Source organism: Amphibalanus amphitrite, unplaced genomic scaffold (assembly GCF_019059575.1).
Source record: "Amphibalanus amphitrite isolate SeventyFive unplaced genomic scaffold, NRLGWU_Aamphi_draft 000115F_arrow, whole genome shotgun sequence".
Lineage (NCBI taxonomy): Eukaryota > Metazoa > Arthropoda > Thecostraca > Balanomorpha > Balanidae > Amphibalanus > Amphibalanus amphitrite.
The window spans coordinates 998,674-1,018,743 of record NW_024881610.1 but is presented as its reverse complement, the minus strand read 5'-3'; the positions used below and the strand labels follow the sequence as shown (position 1 = coordinate 1,018,743).

The following is a 20,070-nucleotide window of genomic DNA, read 5'->3' as shown; positions in this document are numbered from 1 at the left end:
AGGGGGGGGGGGGCGCCAGCTGACGATCTATTTCCGCCGCGCACCTTCTGAGCGCCGAGAGAAGGTATTTCTGTCTGCGCCCAACCCTCTCCGTCAGAGGGCACCGGCACTGGACAGAGAGGGTGTGGGGAGCGGCGCGGTGTACCTCTGTCTGCCGGCACTGGACAGAGAGGGTGTGGGGAGCGGCGCGGTGTACCTGTCTGCCGGCGCTGCAGACAGAGAGCGGTGTGGGGAGCGGCGCGGTGTACCTCTGTCTGCCGGCGCTGGACAGAGAGGGTGTGGGGAGCGGCGCGGTGTACCTCTGACTGCCGGCGCTGCAGACAGAGAGCGGTGTGGGGAGCGGCGCGGTGTACCTCTGTCTGCCGGCGCTGCAGACAGAGAGCGATGTGCAGACGCCGGCGGTGATCGCGTGTCGGGTGACGGCACTGTGGTGCTCTGGTGTCCGGTGTACGGCCGTAGTGCTGGTTACTGGTGTGGTGCAGCGTGACCGCTACCATGGCAACTCCTTATGGGGACGGTGGTGCTGCGAAATGCACCACTGACTCGTCAAAGTCAAAGTGTGTCAAAACTAATCAGTGGTGCCTCGAACTGGCCTCCTCGGACGGCGACACCTGCGCCGCACCAGGTATGCATAATATAGCAACTATACCAGCCAAAGCTGACGCGTGAAACGACCACAATACTTTATCAGCTTCATCATTGTAGTTAAAATACCCCTCGTGCCTCCATTAATTGCCTATACCTACAGGTGCATTGCCTTGAATTATAGTTGAATAATTTGCCCTCATTGGGACTACGAATAGCTTGCTATTTTCTTTTTCAAATTTCACTCCAGTATACTATTGTACCAGCCACCAGGTATGGCTGCCAATAAGCAGTGCTGTAAAACAAAGTTAACAAAGTTTTTTTTTTACAAATTTTACGAAGCTTTGCTGTAAAACGAAGTTCCGTAACAAGACCTGTACTAACAACGCTACAAATGAACTAATTGTTGCTTCCGCTGGCAAAAACTAATTGGCAACTAATTTTCGCTCACCTCCTGACCGCATTTCCTGCAGCCGAGGAGGCATTTCGGAGGATGCTGATGCGGGAGGTAGAGGACACAGGGACGGACCTCCCAAACCGCCCTGACAGTCAGTGCCTAGTTCGAGTCTGGTTCCTAAATGTTGCACTGAACTCGGCATGGCCAGGTCGCACTGAACACATCACTGAAGACAGTCGAATGCACAGCGCAAATTGGAGCATGCATGGAGATGAAAGATGATAAGTTGTTTCCATCATGTTTTGAAATTCGAAGCACTGATCACAGAGCAAAACAGTGCTCGCATAGTGCAATGCTATTTCAAACTGCAGTTTAGTTTGGCAAAAACGCTGAGTAAAATACCAATGGAGCATATTCTGTAGAATTTGCACCTGTTTGCAACGTGCATGTTCTATGTCCCTTGCCTTCACTATTGACAGGGTAAATACAATATACTAATTTTGAACATGGCCTAATTCGCCACATTTCCCATTGCTATAGGTAAGCACGAAACTCAATGCATGAGCCACGTTACACTCGCACCCATCAAGCGCAAACAATGTTGTGGATATCAACTGAGCGTGTCTTTGAGCGCTGTACGGGCCGTATATATCCGTATCACGTTCCGTCCGCAGCCGCAGAGTCGACACTGGACCTGCTTCGACACAGTTTGGAGGCCGAGCGAGGGCTAGGAGTCAGCGCTCCACACGTGTTTGTCATCATGGGAGCGTCGGTAAGAATTGCGAAGAGCTGCCACCGGTTTGTGTGGTGGAGTGAGGTTAACATTAACCCGCGAATGACTGGGGTATTTTCCATAACGCGAGTGACTGAGGGGGCTCTCCAGAGCCCCCCCCCCCCCTCCTATATCTCCGACACTACTGGGCCGATCGTCAAAATTCAAACGGCGTCTGATAGCCTTGGAAAAACTGTCAAGCGAAACCTATTTTCATTGGCCTCGAGGTCACCGATGACGTCACAAGTCAGGTCAAAGTGAAAGTTATAGGTGTTTTTGCTTGTTTACAATTTAGGCTCTGGCCGCCGGCTGACAAGTCCGATCAGGCTCATTTTTGGTTTACGCACTCCTTGATATATGCCTTAGATACCCTGGGGGTAACAAACTTTTAATTCGAATTTTTCAGGTCAAGGCCAGGTCATCCTAGGTCACGAAAATTGTATATCATGTATCGGTCACGTGACGCATGTTTTATGGTCTATTTTACACGCTGATTTCGAAAATAATGTCGTCTGTGTCATTTGAGGTAATTTTCAGCTGCATTTACCGGAGGTCAGGTCAATTTCAGGTCAGAAAAGGTCAAATTTTAGAAATTAATTTTTCAACAAAAAAGGTGCCTATCAGATGCAGTTTGAGCTAAGGAACACGATGGTGTCATTTTTATTGCAGTACGATGTCAAAAACGTACTGAAAAAATACTTTGGAAAATAATTGTAAAATTTTGACAATAATGCGAATAACTTGGCTATTTTTGAAGATATTGCGCTACAACTTGCTAGAGAAATTCATCAGTGTGTGTTCCATCACATATATTCCGTTTATTTGCGAAAAAGCAAAAACTTTTTGAAAAAAAAATCAGAAAATATTTTTTTTGTAATAGTAAAGACATTTTTCAAAATTTTCAAAATTTCGAAAATTCGAGATAGCAGTTCCATAGCTACGTGTATTTGTAGTCCACTGATGCAAAGAAATTGGATCTGGCTTAACCCTCGCCCGCACATGCCATTTTCCCATCCTAGAACGCACATGGGGGGGGGGGGGTTGTCACCCCCGCGCAATTTCGTTCCTGTTGGAGATAGAACTTAGCGGTAAAGACCAAAAAGATTCTTTGGGGGAAAAGACGAATCCAATGATACCCAGTTTTACCTTCTCAGATCAGTCGTTGACCTTCCAGGTCAGGTCAAACTAAAAAATGTTGTGTGCTGTCAAGTGCGCTGCTATCATATACCTACCGATGACGATGCCGTTTTCTGGTGCCAAGCCAGCTAGAACCTCTTTGTCACACTACCCGACCAGGTTTTTGCTGCTGAGGTCATTTCAGGTCAAGTTAGGTCAAGGTCAATATCATGTGTTTGTATGTCTGTGTGTGTCTGTGTGTATACTGATTTGTGCACCGATTGTTTATGTGTCCATATTACATGAAGTCACGATCTGAGAAGCTTTTACCAAAAATGCAGTCAAAGAACTTCACAAAAAGTAAATTCAGCTTGCCTAAAACGCAATTATCTTAGATGACCTAGGTTGACCTTGACCCTGACCTTGACATCTGTACATCGTCGAACAACATGTTCCATGATAGGTGGGAGGTAGGACTGGCAAAAAAGGTCGAAATCAAGGTGTCAAAAGCTCACAAGGCCCATAGCCAACGCAAGATGTTGAGAATTGGCCATTTGGGTCATGACATGACCTGAAAAACCAGGTCATATCTCCGAAACCAAAAATCACAGAAACTTGAAATGTTCAGTGGACATTAACCCGCGCACCGACGGGGGGGCGGATATCCCCCTGAGGTTTTTCGCGGACAGCGGGAAAACCACGGCGCGTAGCGCCGCGAAATTTGGTAGGACTATTTTCTCATCAATTTTACACATGGTGTGCAAGTTTGAACCTCCTAGCTTTTAAGGTCAGGTCAACAGGTCACTTTGAATGAGCCAACCTCAAGTCACTTTTTTGCAACTTTGTCACCGTGCCAGAGCTACAGTAGATCAAGATGTCGATTATGTCGAAGGCCTTTGAAAGTCGCAGGATGTTATTAGGTCATTAGTAGCTACAATGTTTATATCTCGGAATTTTGATGTCGGTGACCTAAGGTCAGGTCAATTTCGCGACCTCCCCATTATAAGTCAATGGGGGAAAAATCAACTCCCTGTTTTTACCACTAAAACGGGTCGGAATGGTCCCATATACCATACATGGCTTCATATACGATCAACCTTCACTACCTTAACCCGCGCCCAGATGGGGTCTGCCGAGCAACGCGGTCTGATGGGGGGGGGGGCATTTTGGCCCCCCCCTCAGATCTCGAGAACCACGCAGCATAGCGACAAGCGGTAAACGGTGTTGGATAGCCCCAACAGGGAACTACCTTGTGACCCAATTTCATTGACCTCGGTCAAACCGATGACGTCACAGGTCAGGTCAAAGGTCGAATTTTCACCGTTTACAGGCATTTCAAGAAATGCGTTGTAAAATCGTGTAAAATGCATTTCATTGAAAATCATCGATGGGGAAATGTTCTTCAAACACATATTTTGCTATTTGAGGTCACTGATACCAGGTCAGGTCACAGAGGTCAGGTCACTGGGGGGTCACAATATGAAAGTGTCGTATGATACATTTTTTATGGTCCATTTTACATGACAAATGCGATTATGTGGGTCAGATAGACTTTAGGGCCAGCTTAGGTCACGTTTTGGTCAAGGTCAGGTCAAGGTCAGGTCAAGGTCAGGTCAAATTAGGTCAAATTTCAAAGTTGATATTTTTGCATAAAATGGGTATCGATTCGATGCAGCTCGTCACGGGGAGTTCAATGGTGGTCTCTGTTTTGCGCTAAGAGGTCTAGAATTGCTAAAAATTGAGTTCAAAAATTTGACGTCATCAATTTTTAACAGTTTTTTCGCTATAACTTGGCCAAAAAAAGAGCTATCGATCTAAAATTTGGTATGTATATCGAAGAGCGCAGGGACTATCACATATATTCCGTTTTTTTTCGAAATTCGAAAAAAATTTGGAAATTTTTTGAGTTTTTCTAAAAAAATCAATTTTTTTGATTTTTTGGGGTCAAAATCCAAAAATTTCAAAAATCCGAGATAGCAGTTTTGTAGCGCCGTTTTTTCGCTACACAACCACATAAAGAACTTTAAAATTGCTTGTGAACTGTAGAATTGGTGAGCGTTTCAAGATGTCATGTTTTTTGCTCATTTTTTCTCGAACATGACCTCAGTTTGACCTCAATAACTCCTGACCTGAGGTGACCTGTGACTTGAAATTTTGTGTGAAGGTGTCAAATTGATGTCCGGTAAGGTACCCAAAATTTGGCGGCGCTGCGCGCCGCCGTTTTCTCGCTATTTAGGAAAAACCACAGGGGGGGGCCAAAATGGCCCCCCCCCATCAGGGCGCGGGTTAAAGCCTGTTTTGCTGTTGGGCAGCTGTAAGGTCATGTGACGTTATCAAAAGTCACCCAAGGTTTTTTGTCAATAACTCCGTACAGGAACAAGATGCAGCCGCGCGGATGGTCTCATTGTGTTCAGCTCGTCAAGACGCATCGAATGATATACATGATGACCTCGAGGTCACGTGACCTGAGGTCAACCTTTGACCTTGACCTTTCGAGGTCAACATGTATATCATTCGATGCGGATTGACGAGAGGATCACGATGATGCCCTTAGTTTGTTACTATCTTGACTAATTCGAAAGTTATTCGAGAAAAACTCTCTCCATATCTGTGTAGCGCCGCCATTTTGACTTTTCGAACCCTGTGACGTCATCTTTGACCTGACCTGAAAATGACCTTTAAAAAAATTGTAGACCTTGTCCGTGCGTATCCGATGCCGTTTACCGCTTGTCGCTATCTTGCTTCGTTCTCGAGATCTCAGGGGGGCGGTCATCCGCCCCCCCCCCCCGTCAGTGCGAAGTTGGCGCAGACCCCCGTCGGTGCGCGGGTTAAGAATGGATAGAGAAGCAGCTATACGAAAAATCAGCCTTCTAGCTCTAAAAATGTTGAGTGCAGAGCAGAAAGACTACCTGAGGGGGGGATGGTGGCACCCCCCCCCCCCCCATGTGCGGGCGAGGGTAAAAAACTAAGCTCTTGAGAGCGTTTGCCGTAATTCAATATTTTGCATCAAAATCGGCCGACATGACGTCACTCTGACGTCATTTCCGGCAAAAACATGGTAGCTAGAAAGTTGAAGTTTTAACACAAGGTGTCAAATTGATGTTGCTGAGGGTACTGCAAGTTTCGTGTTGATTCGTGAAACGGCTTAGAATATATTGCTGAAAAACGGGAGGGGGGCTTTGTAGAGCCCCCCACCCCCCAGTCATGCGCGGGTTAAGAGATATTGTTATAGCTATGCAAACTTGCTTTTTATGTATGTTAAGTGCTGCTTGAGCTGGGTACAAAATGTGAAAAGAAAACTTCTTTCCAGGGTGATTTAGCCAAGAAGAAAATCTATCCTGCCATCTGGTGGCTTTTCCGAGATAAGCTGCTACCAGAAAACACAAGCATTGTTGGCTATGCGCGGTCAAAACTCAAGGTCAGCGACATCCGAGAGAAATGCGACAAATTCATGAAGGTGAGCCAGGCTTAGAAGTTCTGCAAGAAGTTATGCAGGTGTACAGGCAGATTCATAAGTGGGGACGCAACATTAAACATAGTTTGGTTATTGCATGGCTGCTCAGACACAGGAACAACGTAAATGCGCGTTACAAACGGATTAGGGGACGATGCTCTACACATTACTCCCTTATTATGCGCATTTGTCCGATTGCATATGCTCTTAATATCAACTGTCTGCATAAGAAACATTTATCTAGCTATAACTAGCTCACTAGCTATACTAGTGAGCGTTACTAGTTTTTTTATAACTAGTTACGTGTCGAAATGAGCAACGTCTCAAACTATTTTCCCCTCTGCCAGGTGCGCTCTGAAGACCGGGAGCGGTACGAGCAGTTCTGGTCTGTCAATCAGTACGTCTCGGGCGCGTACGACGACCCTGCGGCGTTCGATGCGCTCAGTGAGGCCATCTCGGCGCTGGAAACAGAAGCCACCGGAAATCGTCTGTTCTACCTGGCGCTCCCGCCGTCCGTGTTTGGTGACGTCACCAGCGGCATAGCGCGCCACTGTATGGCCACAAAGTAAGCGATCCAGCATAAATTCCATCAAGGAGTGGGAGTAAAGTTTTTTTGTTTACAACAGCTCCGATATTTTTAACACAAACGATGGTGCTAGGTGCCAGTTTAGGTAAAAGGTCACTCTCTGACATATTTTTTTGTTCATCTTTGTGCCTTTTTGTCGAGCCGGCCCCCCGAAAGAATGGCATGGTTTTGGGATGACAATGCAGCATACCGACTTACACATAGGCTGATCATTAGCAGTGACAATAGGCAATTGACAGTGTTCCCAAACGCGCGACTCTTTTTTCAATATCAAGTGTAGGTAGGCACCTTCCTAAAATAAACCGTCGAAATGCAATTCCTGCACTGATAGCAGCGCTATTTCCTCGGCAGCCCGGGCTGGAGCCGTATCATTGTGGAGAAGCCATTCGGACGCGACGCGGCCAGCTCGGCCCAACTGTCTGCCCACCTCTCGTCTCTGTTTACCGAGTCACAGATCTACCGGATCGACCACTACCTGGGCAAGGAGATGGTGCAGAACCTGATGACCCTGAGGTGAGACTCGAAGACTAGTGATAATACTGGCTGAATTTCCAGCATTACATGCTTTACCGTGCGTTAAATGCTTTAAAACGCTATTAAAAAGTCAAAGCAATCATGCATGTGTTTCAAAAAGGTGTTAGGCCGGCATTAATTTGCAGAGAGCTGACCGTCAGCTCGATGTTTGTCGTGCAGATTTGGTAACGTGCTATTCGAGCCCACGTGGAACCGGAACCACCTGGCCTGCGTCACTATCACGTTCAAGGAGCCTTTCGGAACCAAGGGACGTGGCGGCTATTTCGACCAGTTCGGAATCATCAGGTAATTAGAACAGCACAACACCATATCAGTATCCTGGGTGAGATCCATTAACAGGAGATAAAAAAGAACATTAGACATCGGCTAAAGGACTGAAGTTGTTAAATGTTATGATTCTGAAAAATAGTTGTCACAAAAATATGATTCTAAAAACGTCATTCTGTCTTTCACCGAAACCAAACCAGATAAGTCAAAAGACAAAAAAAAAAAAACGATTATGCGTGTGTTGCTGGCTTCCCAATTTCGTTGAATACATAAAATGTCCTCGCTGTCCACGCACGTCTTACGGCCAGTGTCGACGGCTCCGTTTCAGGGATGTGATGCAGAACCACCTGCTGCAGATCCTCTGCCTCGTTGCGATGGAGAAGCCGTGCTCCACGGCCGCCCCCGATATCCGCGACGAAAAGGTCACATCACCTCTAATTTTATAATATTGTTTGAAACCATCAATCAATGTGCAAGCAATGTTTTTGCAACGCTTTCCATTTAAATACATTATTCGTCTATCCACTATTCTGGGGTGTTAAAAAACTTCCCTATATCCGTCACAAAACCATAGGATGCACCTCGATTTTCATATGTCACGTGCCTATTCTATCCTGTATTTCATGTACAGGTCAAAGTGCTCAAGTGCACCCGCCAGCTCGGCCTGGAGGACGTCGTTCTTGGCCAGTATGTGGGTGACCCTCACGGTGACGGCGACGCCAGACAGGGGTACCTGGACGACCCGACCGTGCCCAAGGTGCGTTATTAGCGCGGTCCCCTGTTAGATATCTGATTCCCAAAGGACATAATTATGACCATTCGCGTGCACTGAACAAATACCATGGCACGCTACTTAATCGACTCCGTAATGATGGCCCTCAGAGTATTGATGTATTGATCCTGCCAATGGAATAATGATTCAGACATTACCGCTCACCTCGTTCTGACGTTGTCCCTGTCCGTGAATTGTAACAGGACTCTGTGACGCCTACATTCGCGGCAGCCGTCCTGCGCATCGACAACGAACGCTGGGAGGGGGTGCCGTTCATCCTCCGCTGCGGAAAAGGTCGGTCGTGAAGAAGACGAAGCACACTGAGAAGCAAGGAATCTAATCAGCCGTTTTGGATATTTAGCGATGCTTATTCTTTTGCGAGATTTTGTTGTGAATGTATTGTGATGACACTATATGACAAGATGTTTGACTTACAATATTAATACCAAAACCGTACGTGAAGCCCCACAGTATCTGAGAAGTGACAAACGAAGGAATATCGGTACATGACCCCTCCAATCGACTACGGTGACCGTTTCTTTCCACGGCAGCGCTGAACGAGCGGAAGGCCGAGGTTCGCCTGCAGTACCGCGACGTGGCCGGCGACATATTCCGCGGACAGGTGCACCGGAACGAGCTGGTCATCCGGCTGCAGCCCGGCGAGGCCGTCTACGTCAAAATGATGACCAAGCGGCCCGGCATGACGTTCGACATGGAGGAGACCGAGCTGGACCTCACCTACTCTGCACGCTATAAGGTGAGCTGCAGTGGACACTAATGGTAGCCGAAAGGAAAAAAAAGTCAAATGGCAAACAAGAATAATGATTGACAGCTTCATCGTGCAGTTTTCTTTGAATATACTTAGACGCCTTTGTGGCCCAACAAACCAAAACAATGTAGTTCTCCTTACCAAAGCTTGCCTATTTTCGTCTGAACCAATGAGTCTGTACGTGGCTGACGAGCTGCACCGTCGCTGCAGGATCTGAAGCTGCCGGACGCGTACGAGCGCCTACTTCTGGATGTGTTCTGCGGCGCTCAGATGCATTTTGTGCGCTCTGACGAGCTGGAGCACGCCTGGAGGATATTTACACCCCTGCTGCACGTCATAGATGAACAGAAACCCAAACCAGTGCCGTACAGGTATGCGCAAAGGAATACGATCTGTGACTCCAATTGTTCACGTTTAACCTTGCAACGCTACGGATGCCATCAACCAAAATAAACCTATCGAATGGAAGCGTGCCTTATTTGGGTACATATTTCATTAAATATGAATTCTTTTTTCAAGTCACAAATAAAATGGGGTAATGATTTGCAAAGCGATTTGGACTGGAATTTACTGGAATGTTGTGATGTTGTGTAAATAAAGTTTAAAATATTGAAAAAAAATAAATATGAATTCTTAAGTGACCTATCTTGTAAAGCTTGAACACGACACTAGGGCGCCAGCTCCGGTCACCAGCTACGGTTTACTCCTGTACCTAATACACAGTCACGCTTTGTTTCTGCAGGTATGGTTCCCGCGGACCAGCAGAGGCCGATGAACTGAGCCGGGGACTCGGATTCCGCTACACGGGAAGCTACTCGTGGAAAGGTGACGACGCACACCTATAGTCCACACAGCCGGTAAACATGGACGCTGCAGCCTGTAGTTTTGACACCCAGTGGGGATACTGTCACAGTTCGCAGGACTTACGTGTCTCTGTTATTGAGGCAGACACACGATTAAGTGATGTCACCACGGTCTGGTATACGGTAGAGCCACTGCCGTCTCTAGCATGTACCGGTGCCCAATCATATAGCGGAGGGAACAAGCCTTCTACAACAGTATTACATCCACAGATGGCCGGTGGAACCAATTATTTCTGTGCATGCATGTTGACCATTTATGGGAACTCAGCAAACCAAACACGTGGTTTGACTCAATGATATGCCATTGGATACACTTGAAAACGCACCCACATGAATTGACGATCTTGTAGCCACATGTATATTGTGTACCGAATTGTTCAATAATTGTAACCGTTTTTTATACGTTATTGGCGCAACTAGTGACATTGATGTAACTTTTTATTGACTTCGTCCCCAACGGTGCAGATCCCGCTGATAATCGTATTTGTAATCCGCTGTGGACACTTCCCTCATCGATGTACAGCCCTCTGCAAACTGCGTGGTAGGTATTCTTTGTTCGACAAAACTGATAATAACTGAAAGGCTATGTTATCAGTCGGTCGGATCTCATTGCATATAGATGCGCCATGCTCCACTCCTTCGATTGGTTCTATCACCGAACAAAGTATACGCCTAGTGTAGCAACAAAATGCAAAAGTTTGTTTTGGGGGCAAATATAAACTTGCGTGTGTTGCTGCCAAACTAGATGGAAAATGTATACCAAAATAAGCCCAATCTAAGGTGCGGAGTCTCACGCGTATTGCTGTTACGATTTCCGAGTGACCGTTAGCATAGTATTCGCGTTATTCGCGGTTTTGTCGAAAAAAGAATACCTACCACGCAGTTTGCAGAGGGCTGTACCTGTATGGGTCCCATTCACAAGACAATATATGGCTGTCAGACGTTTTCACGTTGGTGAAAATAAAATAATAATGTAACAGACAAAGCAGCAGTTTATTGAAATTGGTTCTGGTAATTATGATCCTAGAACAGAGTGATGCCCGATATGAGAAGAATCGGAAGCAGTTATTCTACAAGGCTCGTTCGCATCAGATAAGTCGTACGTAACTGAGAGGTCGTAATAAAATGCGGCATGTAAACAATGGAAAATGCACGGAAATGCGAAAACATTTAACAGGCATATTCTCCATGGTAACGGCATCGATGACGGCATCGATCGTCTTTGTTCAGGGCTGAACAAAGACGAATATGGCTCCCTATTCGTCACTCACTATTTCCTTCGACTAGCACTCAAACTAAATCAGCTCGCTATCTACAATATGCCGCTTCTGCAGCCAACGGCAGCCCTCTATGGAAGCATGTCAAGGCTCTGCTTCACTATCTCCGAGAAAGGAACCCTGCTGCGTGAATGGGCAAGTTCAAAATGGTGGGCTGTGCTTTCCACAGACTGTCTGGTGCCACTCAGGCACCTGTGCTTTGCGACATGGACCTCCTGTGGGACGACCCGCCTCGTCGGGTCCTCATCCTGAGACAGACTTTGAGTGTCTCGAGGATCCTTCGGCACTTGCAGCATAAATACGAGAGTAACATGACACAGGATACCAGCGATGAAGAATGTAACAAGTGCTCCATCTTTTTCCGTTTTAACACACAGCTCTCCAGAGACATTGTCACGGCCGTTCACCAGGGCCGACTTACCCTGTCCTGTGATGCCTCTCTGGCCGCTAGAAGTGACGTTTGACGGCAGCTCTGCAGCGCCGCCTAGCGGCTCGTTGGCCAGTTGGCGGTGTCTCAGCAGCCGTCCCCTGGAACTGAAGCACAGCCGGCACCGTCCGCATGTGTGCAGACCGTGCTCCAGCAGCACGTGCTGCCTCAGCGCCGGGAAGCGGGGCTCCTCCAGACCACAGATGGAGCACATGTCGTGCACGGGCCGCCGGGAGGTCAGCCGGCGCGCCAGCCCCGGGTCCGGGTCCGGGTCCGGGCAGACCGGCGCGTGGCTCCTGAGCAGCAGACTGTCGGGTCGGATATTCACCGGACCGTCCGGCCAGGGTCTGACAGCGGTGCCCTTTCTCGGCCGACCCCGAGGGCGCAGGGACTTGATAGGCACAGGGGAACCGAGGGAGTCCTTTTGGGCCTTTTGCGATCCTCTGTTCTTCACCCGTTTTCCGATGCTGCTAGCCTTCTGAACCTCGTCAGCCCTTTTCCATGATTTCTTGGAAGCACGAGTTTTCTTCGTGCTGCCTGTTTTCACTTTACCTTGCTTACCTCTACATTCCGGGCTCTTTGACAGCGCCTGTTTCATTGAAGTCACCTGCCTGTCACACTCGATCTTGTTCTTCAGTCCTTTTCGACCCCGCCCTCGATTAGCCGTTTCACTGGCACAGCAAACACATGAAGCACCGGGCGACAGCCTTCGGGACGACAAAGGTGACGTCATCAGTGACGTCAGACGCTGAGACTTGCGTCTGACTGAAGTGGCTTCTTCTTCAGTGCCGGTGACTCTAAATGCTCTTTTTGGGGGTCCAGATCGACCAAAAGAGGTTGCTAATTTGTTTATAGCTGTCTTCTTTGATCCGACCGACTGAGCTGTTCCTGTGCTATGGCTTTGGTTTTGAGCTCGTTTTGAATACGACGATACCTTCGAATCATTAGTGTTTAGACTTTTGGCGTTAACAGCAGCTGCACGAGATTTTGAGCGTGTGGTCATCACTGGAGCACGCAATTCTGCAACAGCATTACGTGCGGAATGCACCTGATTTTTGGTGAGTCGTGGTGTTGCTTGACGTACATTTGAAGCGCCATTTCTGCGCGATTCTCGCCGAGACGAGCCGGACCGAGCTTGGATCTGTTTCGCGGACTCCTGTTTCTTCGGAGGCATTTTCACTTTTCGCAATAAACTCGGCAGAGTCCGACACGTAATCAGTGAGTCTAGTGCCGCTCTACGAGCCAACAAGACCATCGGTTGTAACCACCGTCCGAATTCAGTAACAGTTACCCTTTTCTGCGCAGTCACAATGTCTACTCTCCCCTGCGATCGCACAGGCTGAGGGCGCCAATCGACACCACAGATAAAACACGATTGTCCTGATCACACTGATCTGGTGTAGATGATCGCTGTCCGCCACTGCAGGTCAATCTCAGTTGTCCTCAGCTGTGCAAACAACATTCGGCAGAATCGGCACCTCCACCACAAATGCACTCAGCAGCCCGCACTCTCAAACACAGCTCACTGCTACCTCTACCGAACAGAGACTGGTCAGAGTGCGCCGCTGACTGACGCCCAGGGCTCGGTCGACACACAGCGCCCCGGGGGAACCTGAGCCGACATCTGACACCGATCGGCCGGCCGACGCCACGGTCCGCGGCTCGAGAGACAACGGGTAGGGGAGGGGAGAGGAGAGGGAGACAGTAGGACAGCTGGGGCAAGCGAGACATGTCATTCCTTGATTAGATTACTGCTATGCTAACAGTTCACGGAGAGTATATGCGTCCAGTAAACCACAGTCTACGGATAAGACAGTTGAAGTGATCAGCGTGTGTAGTGTGGGTATTGTTTGTCTCAATATATATGCTTCCTCTTTGTCTGCCTTCAGTAATCAAAACGACTGGGTAAAAACATGCTCCGAAAACATTCACGTTGAAACACTCAGCCCGCCGGGCCCCGGACCCCTCTCCCAGGCCGACGATCGGCCGGGGGTGTGCTGCGGCACAGCATGCACACAGGCGCTTACAGCTAGCGCCATCTATCATCAGGAATGTAAGTGCAGTGCTTACGCCAGCGGCTGTGCATTGCGGTACAGCATACCTGCAGGCGTTGACAACTAGCGACATCTATGCTTAGGAATGTAAGCGTAGTGCCTACGTCAGCCGTCATGTACTGCGGCACAGCATAACTGCAGTCTGCAGGTGTTTACAGCTAGCGGCATCTGTGAGCCAGAATATAGGAGTTAGTTTGTGTTTCCTACGTCAGCAGCCGTGTATTGCGGTACAGCGTAACTGCAGGCGTCGACAGCTAGCGTCATCTATGAGCTAGAATGTAAGTAGCGAACGTTCTCGTATGGTTGGAAGCAGAAATAGTTGATGTTGATTGTTGATTATAACTGATTTGATGTTGAGTCTTAAATAATAAGACTAATGCTTAAGACTTACTTCAGGTATTTGCTGTTCTTTTAACTATCTATATTTTCTATTTTAAGTTTAAAAACTGAGTGTTCCATCCAAATTATAGGGTATTTTCTGTTATCGTCTAAAATATCGCTTTGTACCTGATATCAAAAACTGGTTTGGTTGCGCAACAGTTTCACCAAGCGAGGGTGCAGCAAGCTCCTGCTTCCTTTAAACAGTCGAGCTAAATGAAACAGCATGTTTACGGTGGAGGTACTCATTCCCTCACAGAAGCGAACCAGAGCCATGTCATTTATTGCGTCTGCACGCCACATTTTGGACCAGTATCGCTCGCGCACAGAGCAGGTAACAGTCATGTTTTCTCCCAGCACTCCATCGCGCCCCTCTCCCCCTCCCTGGCCAGGCGCGGACAGCCAGGCGCCGGCCAGAGCCGCGCTCCGGACGCCATTTTGATTATCGTCAGAGCCCCGCCGGGGCGGGTGAGATCCCCACATCCCAGCCGGTCCCCAGGCGCACCCACCACTCCTTCCGCTAGCTAGCATATCACATCCTCAGACCATAAGGCGGCGTTGAGCAAACGGTAACGGTCGGGCCGCCGCGCGGCGGCGTCTCGTGACCTCACGACTCGCTGCCGCACGGCGCCGGAATGTCTCTTATGGAGACCGACTTGGTGCCCAAATAGCAAACTGCCAGCGCGCACGGAAGACACAACGGGTCGGGCCGCCAGCGCCGGCGGCCGACTGAATAAAACAAATGGTAAACTGCATAGTACCTAAACACACACAGTGGTAACGGTGGCAAACAGATCAGCATATCTCCGAATTACCCGGGCTAAAAGCCGAAGGCACCACTGAGAAATCCAACAGCCCAGCCGGCCAACCGACTAGCGACTAATAAAACATCTATAGCCAACTAGCACTCTCAGGACGGTGAGCCCGCGCTGCCCCCGTCTTGCTAAGGTCATGTCGTGTCGCTACATCAAACGCCATACCACCGCAAAATGCAAAAGATTCTGATTCAAGACATATCACATAACGGTCTCCATTTAACACAGGCGTGCGCCAATAAATTCAAACCACAGCGGTCATTGCACTTTTCGCCACACACTCCTCCCGAATTCACTCTATTTTCACTCATACCTCATATCCGCCGAGACGCCGTTCCCTGGAGGGCCGGCAGCACCCTGATTTGATATTGTCTCTGATCGAGAGAGTCGCGCGCGCGTAGCGTTCTTTGTACTGACGGGCCGAGCGGCGGCCGGCGGCCGGCGGTCTCACACCATCGACACATTCGGGCCCAGGTCCGCCGCAGCCTGGTGTTGTGTCACTACCCGACAGTACGGCTCGCGCGCCGACACCACGGTGGCCAGTTTTTTGGGCGACAGCACCGGCTCGGCGCTGTCACTCTCGTCGTCGGGTGACGCGTCGGCGGCGCTCATGTCGCGCAGCTCGATGCCCGCCGGCTGCAGTTTGTCGTGGGTCACATAGGCGCTGGAGCGCGCCGGCTGCGCGGCCGGGGTGTAGCTCTGACTCGGCTGTACCGTGTACGGCTCGCAGTCCTCTGCTGACAGCCCGGCCAGCACGTACGGCGGGAACCCGGCCGCAGAGGACGCCGGCGGTGTCGGTCCGAGCGCCACGTACGGCTGCTCCGGCGGCGGCACCTTCTCGGCAGGCGGCGGCGGCGGCGGCAGCGCCTCATCCGACGTCATGCTGACGTAGCCGGCGCTAGAGCGCAGCCCCACCCGGCTGTAGGGCAGCGAAGGGCCCTGCACGGCCGCAGAGGCCGAGCTGAGGTCCGGCTCGGAGCGGCTCACCTGGGCCGGCTCGCCGGAGTCCTTGGGCAGCGCCGACACGCCGCCGCCGGCCAGCAGTGACTGGATGGCCGTGGCGTCCACGTACGGCGAGAACTGGGGGTAGACGGGCGCTCCGGACGGCGGCGAGCCCGGCCCACCGGCCTGCACGTACGGCGCCAGGTGCGGCGAGCCGGCCGGCCACGGCAGCCGCTCGTAGGTCGGCGAGCCCACCTGCAGCGAACGGGGCGCCGTCAGTCACCAAATCCACTCACCGTCAGCTATACATGACATCAAACCTTTCAGGGATAATTCGATGAATGGAAATACACCAACATAATCGGTCAGAACCTAAGCAAGCTAAAGTTACAACCCGATGCACTTGAGTGAAAAGAGTTCTCGCAAAAAAAAACACATTGTTTGAAGTTACACCCTCTAGCGCTTCCATCACCCCCGATGACGCTCCATACCTTTTCGGACTCGGCCCCGGAGTCCGTGTAGTTGGTGGCGCCTGACGAGCAGCTGTTACTATCAGTAGCCGTGGACGGCAGAGTGTCCTCAGAGAGACCCGTCGTGCCCACCGGCACCGCCTCCTCCTGCAGCAGCTGGTAAAACACACACACACACACAACACGCTGTCAGCAGCAGCCAGAAAAACCCGGCCAAACCCAAACACAGACGGCAGCACTGACAGCCGGTGTAAAAACACGATGGATAGTGCCCACAGCCACAAACGTTCATGGTGAGAAAGATGTTGACAAAACAGCGTTAACGTGATCGGTGACCTGGTTTGCAGGTCGCAACCTCTTTTTGTAGCCTGCTCTCCTTGTTTTTGTTTGACCGACGTTTGTTTACACGTTTCTGTTATCTCGTATTATGCATGGCCATCCACCCGGTCTGTTTTACTCGTTCCTCTCTCACCCTCCGCTCTCTTTCCCTCCCCACTCTCACCGGTCGTCCAGAGGTGCCTCCGCTCTCGCCAGTCTGGCTGACGAGCCGTCCGTAGCCGGCCGACACCGGGCCGGAACGTGTGTCCGAGCTCCGGAACCCGTGCAGCCCCTTGTCGGGCCGCTCCAAACCCGATGGTAGGTTCACGCCGATGTCCCTCATCTTGACCCACTTGCGTTTAGTGCGACTGCAGAGGCAGAAGACGAGCACGGCCAGCGCCATCAGCAGGAGACCCCCAGCCACCAGGCCGAGCACGGCAGCCAGCGGCCACTCGGAGGTCAGCACGCAGTTCTGTTCCGCCGGCTCCGACCACGCTCCCAGCAGGACCTCTCCAGATGGCAGCACCGTGCCAGCGCGCACCCAGAATAGATGTCGCTGCGAGCGGGCGCCCGAGCGACAGGCATGCGCCAGCTGCTCCTCCGCCTCCAATTGATCACCTGTTAGCAGCAAATCACGGGTGGAGACAGGTCAGGGAAGTGGTCCAACAGCAGCTCGTGACGAGAGATGGCTGCTAGCTTTCCCGAGGTGATCGTCCAGTGGTTTATGAGCCGGTAGTTCAGGCTGGTTACCCATGAAATACACGCCATGATTTATAGACTGATGGCTGTCTTGGCAAACTCGTTTCCTGAATTCCATATTTGTCAAGCCAGATCGCCCGTTCACGATCCACCCCATCAAAAGACCAATGAAAAATGTAAAGATAAGACACTGAACGCAAAAATACCGAAGCTGATGAATTAACTGCCATCAGGCACTTACATAAAGGCGCCCTTTTTAATCAGATAAATGATTCCGCGTCGGCTCACAATGCCGCTAAGTCCGCACAGTGCGCTCACCGGTCATCTCCGTGTCCGGCTGCGTGTAGTTGACGCCATCCACCTCCGACACAGTGCGTAGATAGTAGACGAGCTGCGGTCCTCCCGGCTCCAGCGGCGGCCGCCAGCGGACCAGCACCGCAGAGGTGTTCAGAAGGCGAGTACGCAGAGGCTCCATCTCACCGGGTACTGGTCGGACACAGAGGGGGAGGTGATGTCACCAGGGGGCGACAGGAAGGGTCACGTCAAGCTGAACGAGGGCGAGGCAGTCTTAGCTGCCTCGCCCTCCTTCAGCTTGCTCGGGTTATTGAAGACTAACAGGAAAAAGACAAACGATAAACGGCATCTCATATAGGAAGGTGATCTTGCACCACAATCCAGTAATATACATATTTTGAGCCATAATTCTACATTATATTTTTACTTTGTCCACAATCGTCTGTGGTTGTCGGGTGATCATTATGTGATGGTTAATACATTTCGTGTTGAGCGGATCGTGGCCATGTGAACTGTGGATTTTGTATGCGTTCTGCTCTACACGTAGGCAGTTGATCGCTTTAAAGACGATGCTGTGCCGATGCCGGCCCGTATGGATGGGCTAATGCTTAAATAAAATTGTTCCGTGTCCTAAATATGTTCCCATGTTGTGTCACTCACCGCCGGTCAGTGTTCGGCCAGTGACGGGCTCCGTGGGACGGCTGCAGCCCACTGACATCCAGATCATGTTGCACGCGCGCACCGTCAACTCATACTCGGTGAACGGCCGCAGCGCGGTGACCGTCACCGAGGTGACGTTGGCCGTCACGTTCACCGTCACGCCGCCCGTGACGCGCACCTCGTACCGGCGCATGGGGCCGTTGGGCCACAGAGGCGGCCGCCAGGAAACCGTTAGGCTGGTGTTGGTCGCTGCTGCCACCTGTTGGAGGAAAACGGAACTGCACATTAACATATTTAGCTGATAATTCGTGCAGAAGCCACACACTATCACACAAGCTGAGATGTGAAAACAGTCCACCTTGGCATCTGCTGCCGATTATGAAAAAAGGCACCTGCTGCTATCAATCATAAGAAGAAAAAAAAACGGTTCCCTGGATAGCCGTTGAGGGATGCGACTTACAGACAACATTTAGCCGGGAAATAGAAAACGGAAAAAAATATCGGGCGACTTGCAATATAAAGGCTCACTTTCGAATGTGACTTCGGTGTTTTCTTTTCTTTTTACAGCACGGATCAAATCAGCTAAAAACAAACAAAAAACAGAAGACGGCCGCATAATCGTCTGGTGCGGCCCGCGCCACCTTACCTCCACGCCCAGAGGCGGCTCGGGCCTGTCCTGGAGCGTCTGGGCCACCTGAGGCAGGCTGCGGGGACCCTGTTTGCCATCCTCCGCCAGTTGGGCCAGGGAGACCCGGTACTTTGTGTACGGCCGGAGCCCGGTCAGCTGCACACTGGATGGACTGGTGCGGTTCACCTCGCGAGTCGTCTCCTCTCCTGGGGAGGCACCGAGAGACAGACAGAGTGAGACATGTAAAGGACACAGCTGCAAGATATAGTGCAGCTCCTTAGAAACATAAATACACCCAAATATATGATGTCCTAAGCAAGGAATGCAAATAGCACCGACGGTTCAGACAAAATTAATACGAGAATATCATATATGACTTTTCAATGTAATTTATCGGGAAGACAAACAAGTTTAAAGATTGTCCTCGATGGGAACGAGTGCAGAACATTATAAGAAAGCCTCGATTTACGGACTATATGAGAAAAAAACACAACTGCCCTGCTGCTAGTCTTCCCTCAGACCCTGCAGAAGACGAGATCGCTCACCTTGACACCTGCTGCCGATCATGCGACAGAAGATGACTACCACGCGTGACACGGTCACCTGACTGGCACAGTCTTCATTCCAGGAGAGTGTGACTGAGCGAGCCGAGACCGTCCGGACGGACAGGCCCTGGATGACCTGGTCACCGTCTGTGGAGCAGCGGGTCAACAGGTCAGAGGAGGTCAACAATAGGTCAAGAAAAGGTCAACGGAAGGTCAGACAGCGGGTCGACAGAAGGTCAGAGAAGGTCACTGGAAGGTCAACAGCAGGTCAGACAGTGGGTCAACAGCAGGTAAACAGCAGGTAGTGCAGCGTGTTGACTTGGATCACCTGACCACCGCCTGAATGCGGAGGGTCATCAACTATTCAATATCGTCGCCCGGCTGGCAATAAATGGAATACAAACGACATGTCAGAAGGCGCGGCTACAAGTACCATGTGTTTAGTGTG

The 20,070-nt window shown here is 50.3% G+C and overlaps 2 protein-coding genes across 6 annotated transcripts in view; one reads left to right on the top strand and one right to left on the bottom strand.

Moving 5' to 3' along the window:
* The first annotated feature begins 100 nt into the window (after positions 1-100).
* Positions 101-19,736, top strand: LOC122381165 (glucose-6-phosphate 1-dehydrogenase-like). Of its 4 annotated transcripts, none has more exons than XR_006256480.1 (13): positions 101-625; positions 1,657-1,754; positions 6,181-6,327; positions 6,672-6,889; positions 7,262-7,423; positions 7,604-7,729; positions 8,040-8,133; positions 8,343-8,468; positions 8,687-8,777; positions 9,035-9,240; positions 9,463-9,623; positions 9,995-10,631; positions 11,011-11,100. XR_006256480.1 is itself a non-coding variant. In XM_043365022.1 (13 exons), exons 1-12 carry the CDS (start codon positions 496-498, stop codon positions 10,095-10,097), a joined length of 1,662 nt encoding a protein of 553 aa, XP_043220957.1. In that variant the 5' UTR covers positions 101-495; the 3' UTR covers positions 10,098-10,109; positions 19,706-19,736. The 4 variants fall into 4 exon arrangements, 1 of the variants encoding a protein (XP_043220957.1); XM_043365022.1 differs by lacking the exon at positions 11,011-11,100 and adding an exon at positions 19,706-19,736 and having other exon boundaries at positions 9,995-10,109; XR_006256481.1 differs by lacking the exon at positions 101-625 and adding an exon at positions 1,076-1,133.
* Positions 14,517-20,070, bottom strand: part of LOC122381164 (cytokine receptor-like) — a 90,320-nt gene continuing 84,766 nt past the window's right edge. For both annotated transcript variants that reach the window (XM_043365020.1, XM_043365021.1), the window contains exons 12-18: positions 19,623-19,769; positions 19,096-19,283; positions 18,450-18,708; positions 17,814-17,981; positions 16,981-17,414; positions 16,500-16,634; positions 14,517-16,263 (exon numbers count right to left, since the gene is read on the bottom strand). In XM_043365020.1, the coding sequence (XP_043220955.1) occupies positions 15,514-16,263; positions 16,500-16,634; positions 16,981-17,414; positions 17,814-17,981; positions 18,450-18,708; positions 19,096-19,283; positions 19,623-19,769 (2,081 nt within the window). In that variant the 3' untranslated portion in view covers positions 14,517-15,513. The remainder of the gene's footprint in view (positions 16,264-16,499; positions 16,635-16,980; positions 17,415-17,813; positions 17,982-18,449; positions 18,709-19,095; positions 19,284-19,622; positions 19,770-20,070) is intronic.

Bases quoted from the DNA above. Each gene is read 5' to 3' on its own strand.
- LOC122381165 (XM_043365022.1), top strand. From the start codon at position 496: ATGGCAACTCCTTATGGGGACGGTGGTGCTGCGAAATGCACCACTGAC. The intron at 7,424-7,603 runs GTGAGACTCGAA...TTTGTCGTGCAG, and splicing joins CAGAACCTGATGACCCTGAG to ATTTGGTAACGTGCTATTCG. The intron at 9,624-9,994 runs GTATGCGCAAAG...TTGTTTCTGCAG, and splicing joins CCCAAACCAGTGCCGTACAG to GTATGGTTCCCGCGGACCAG.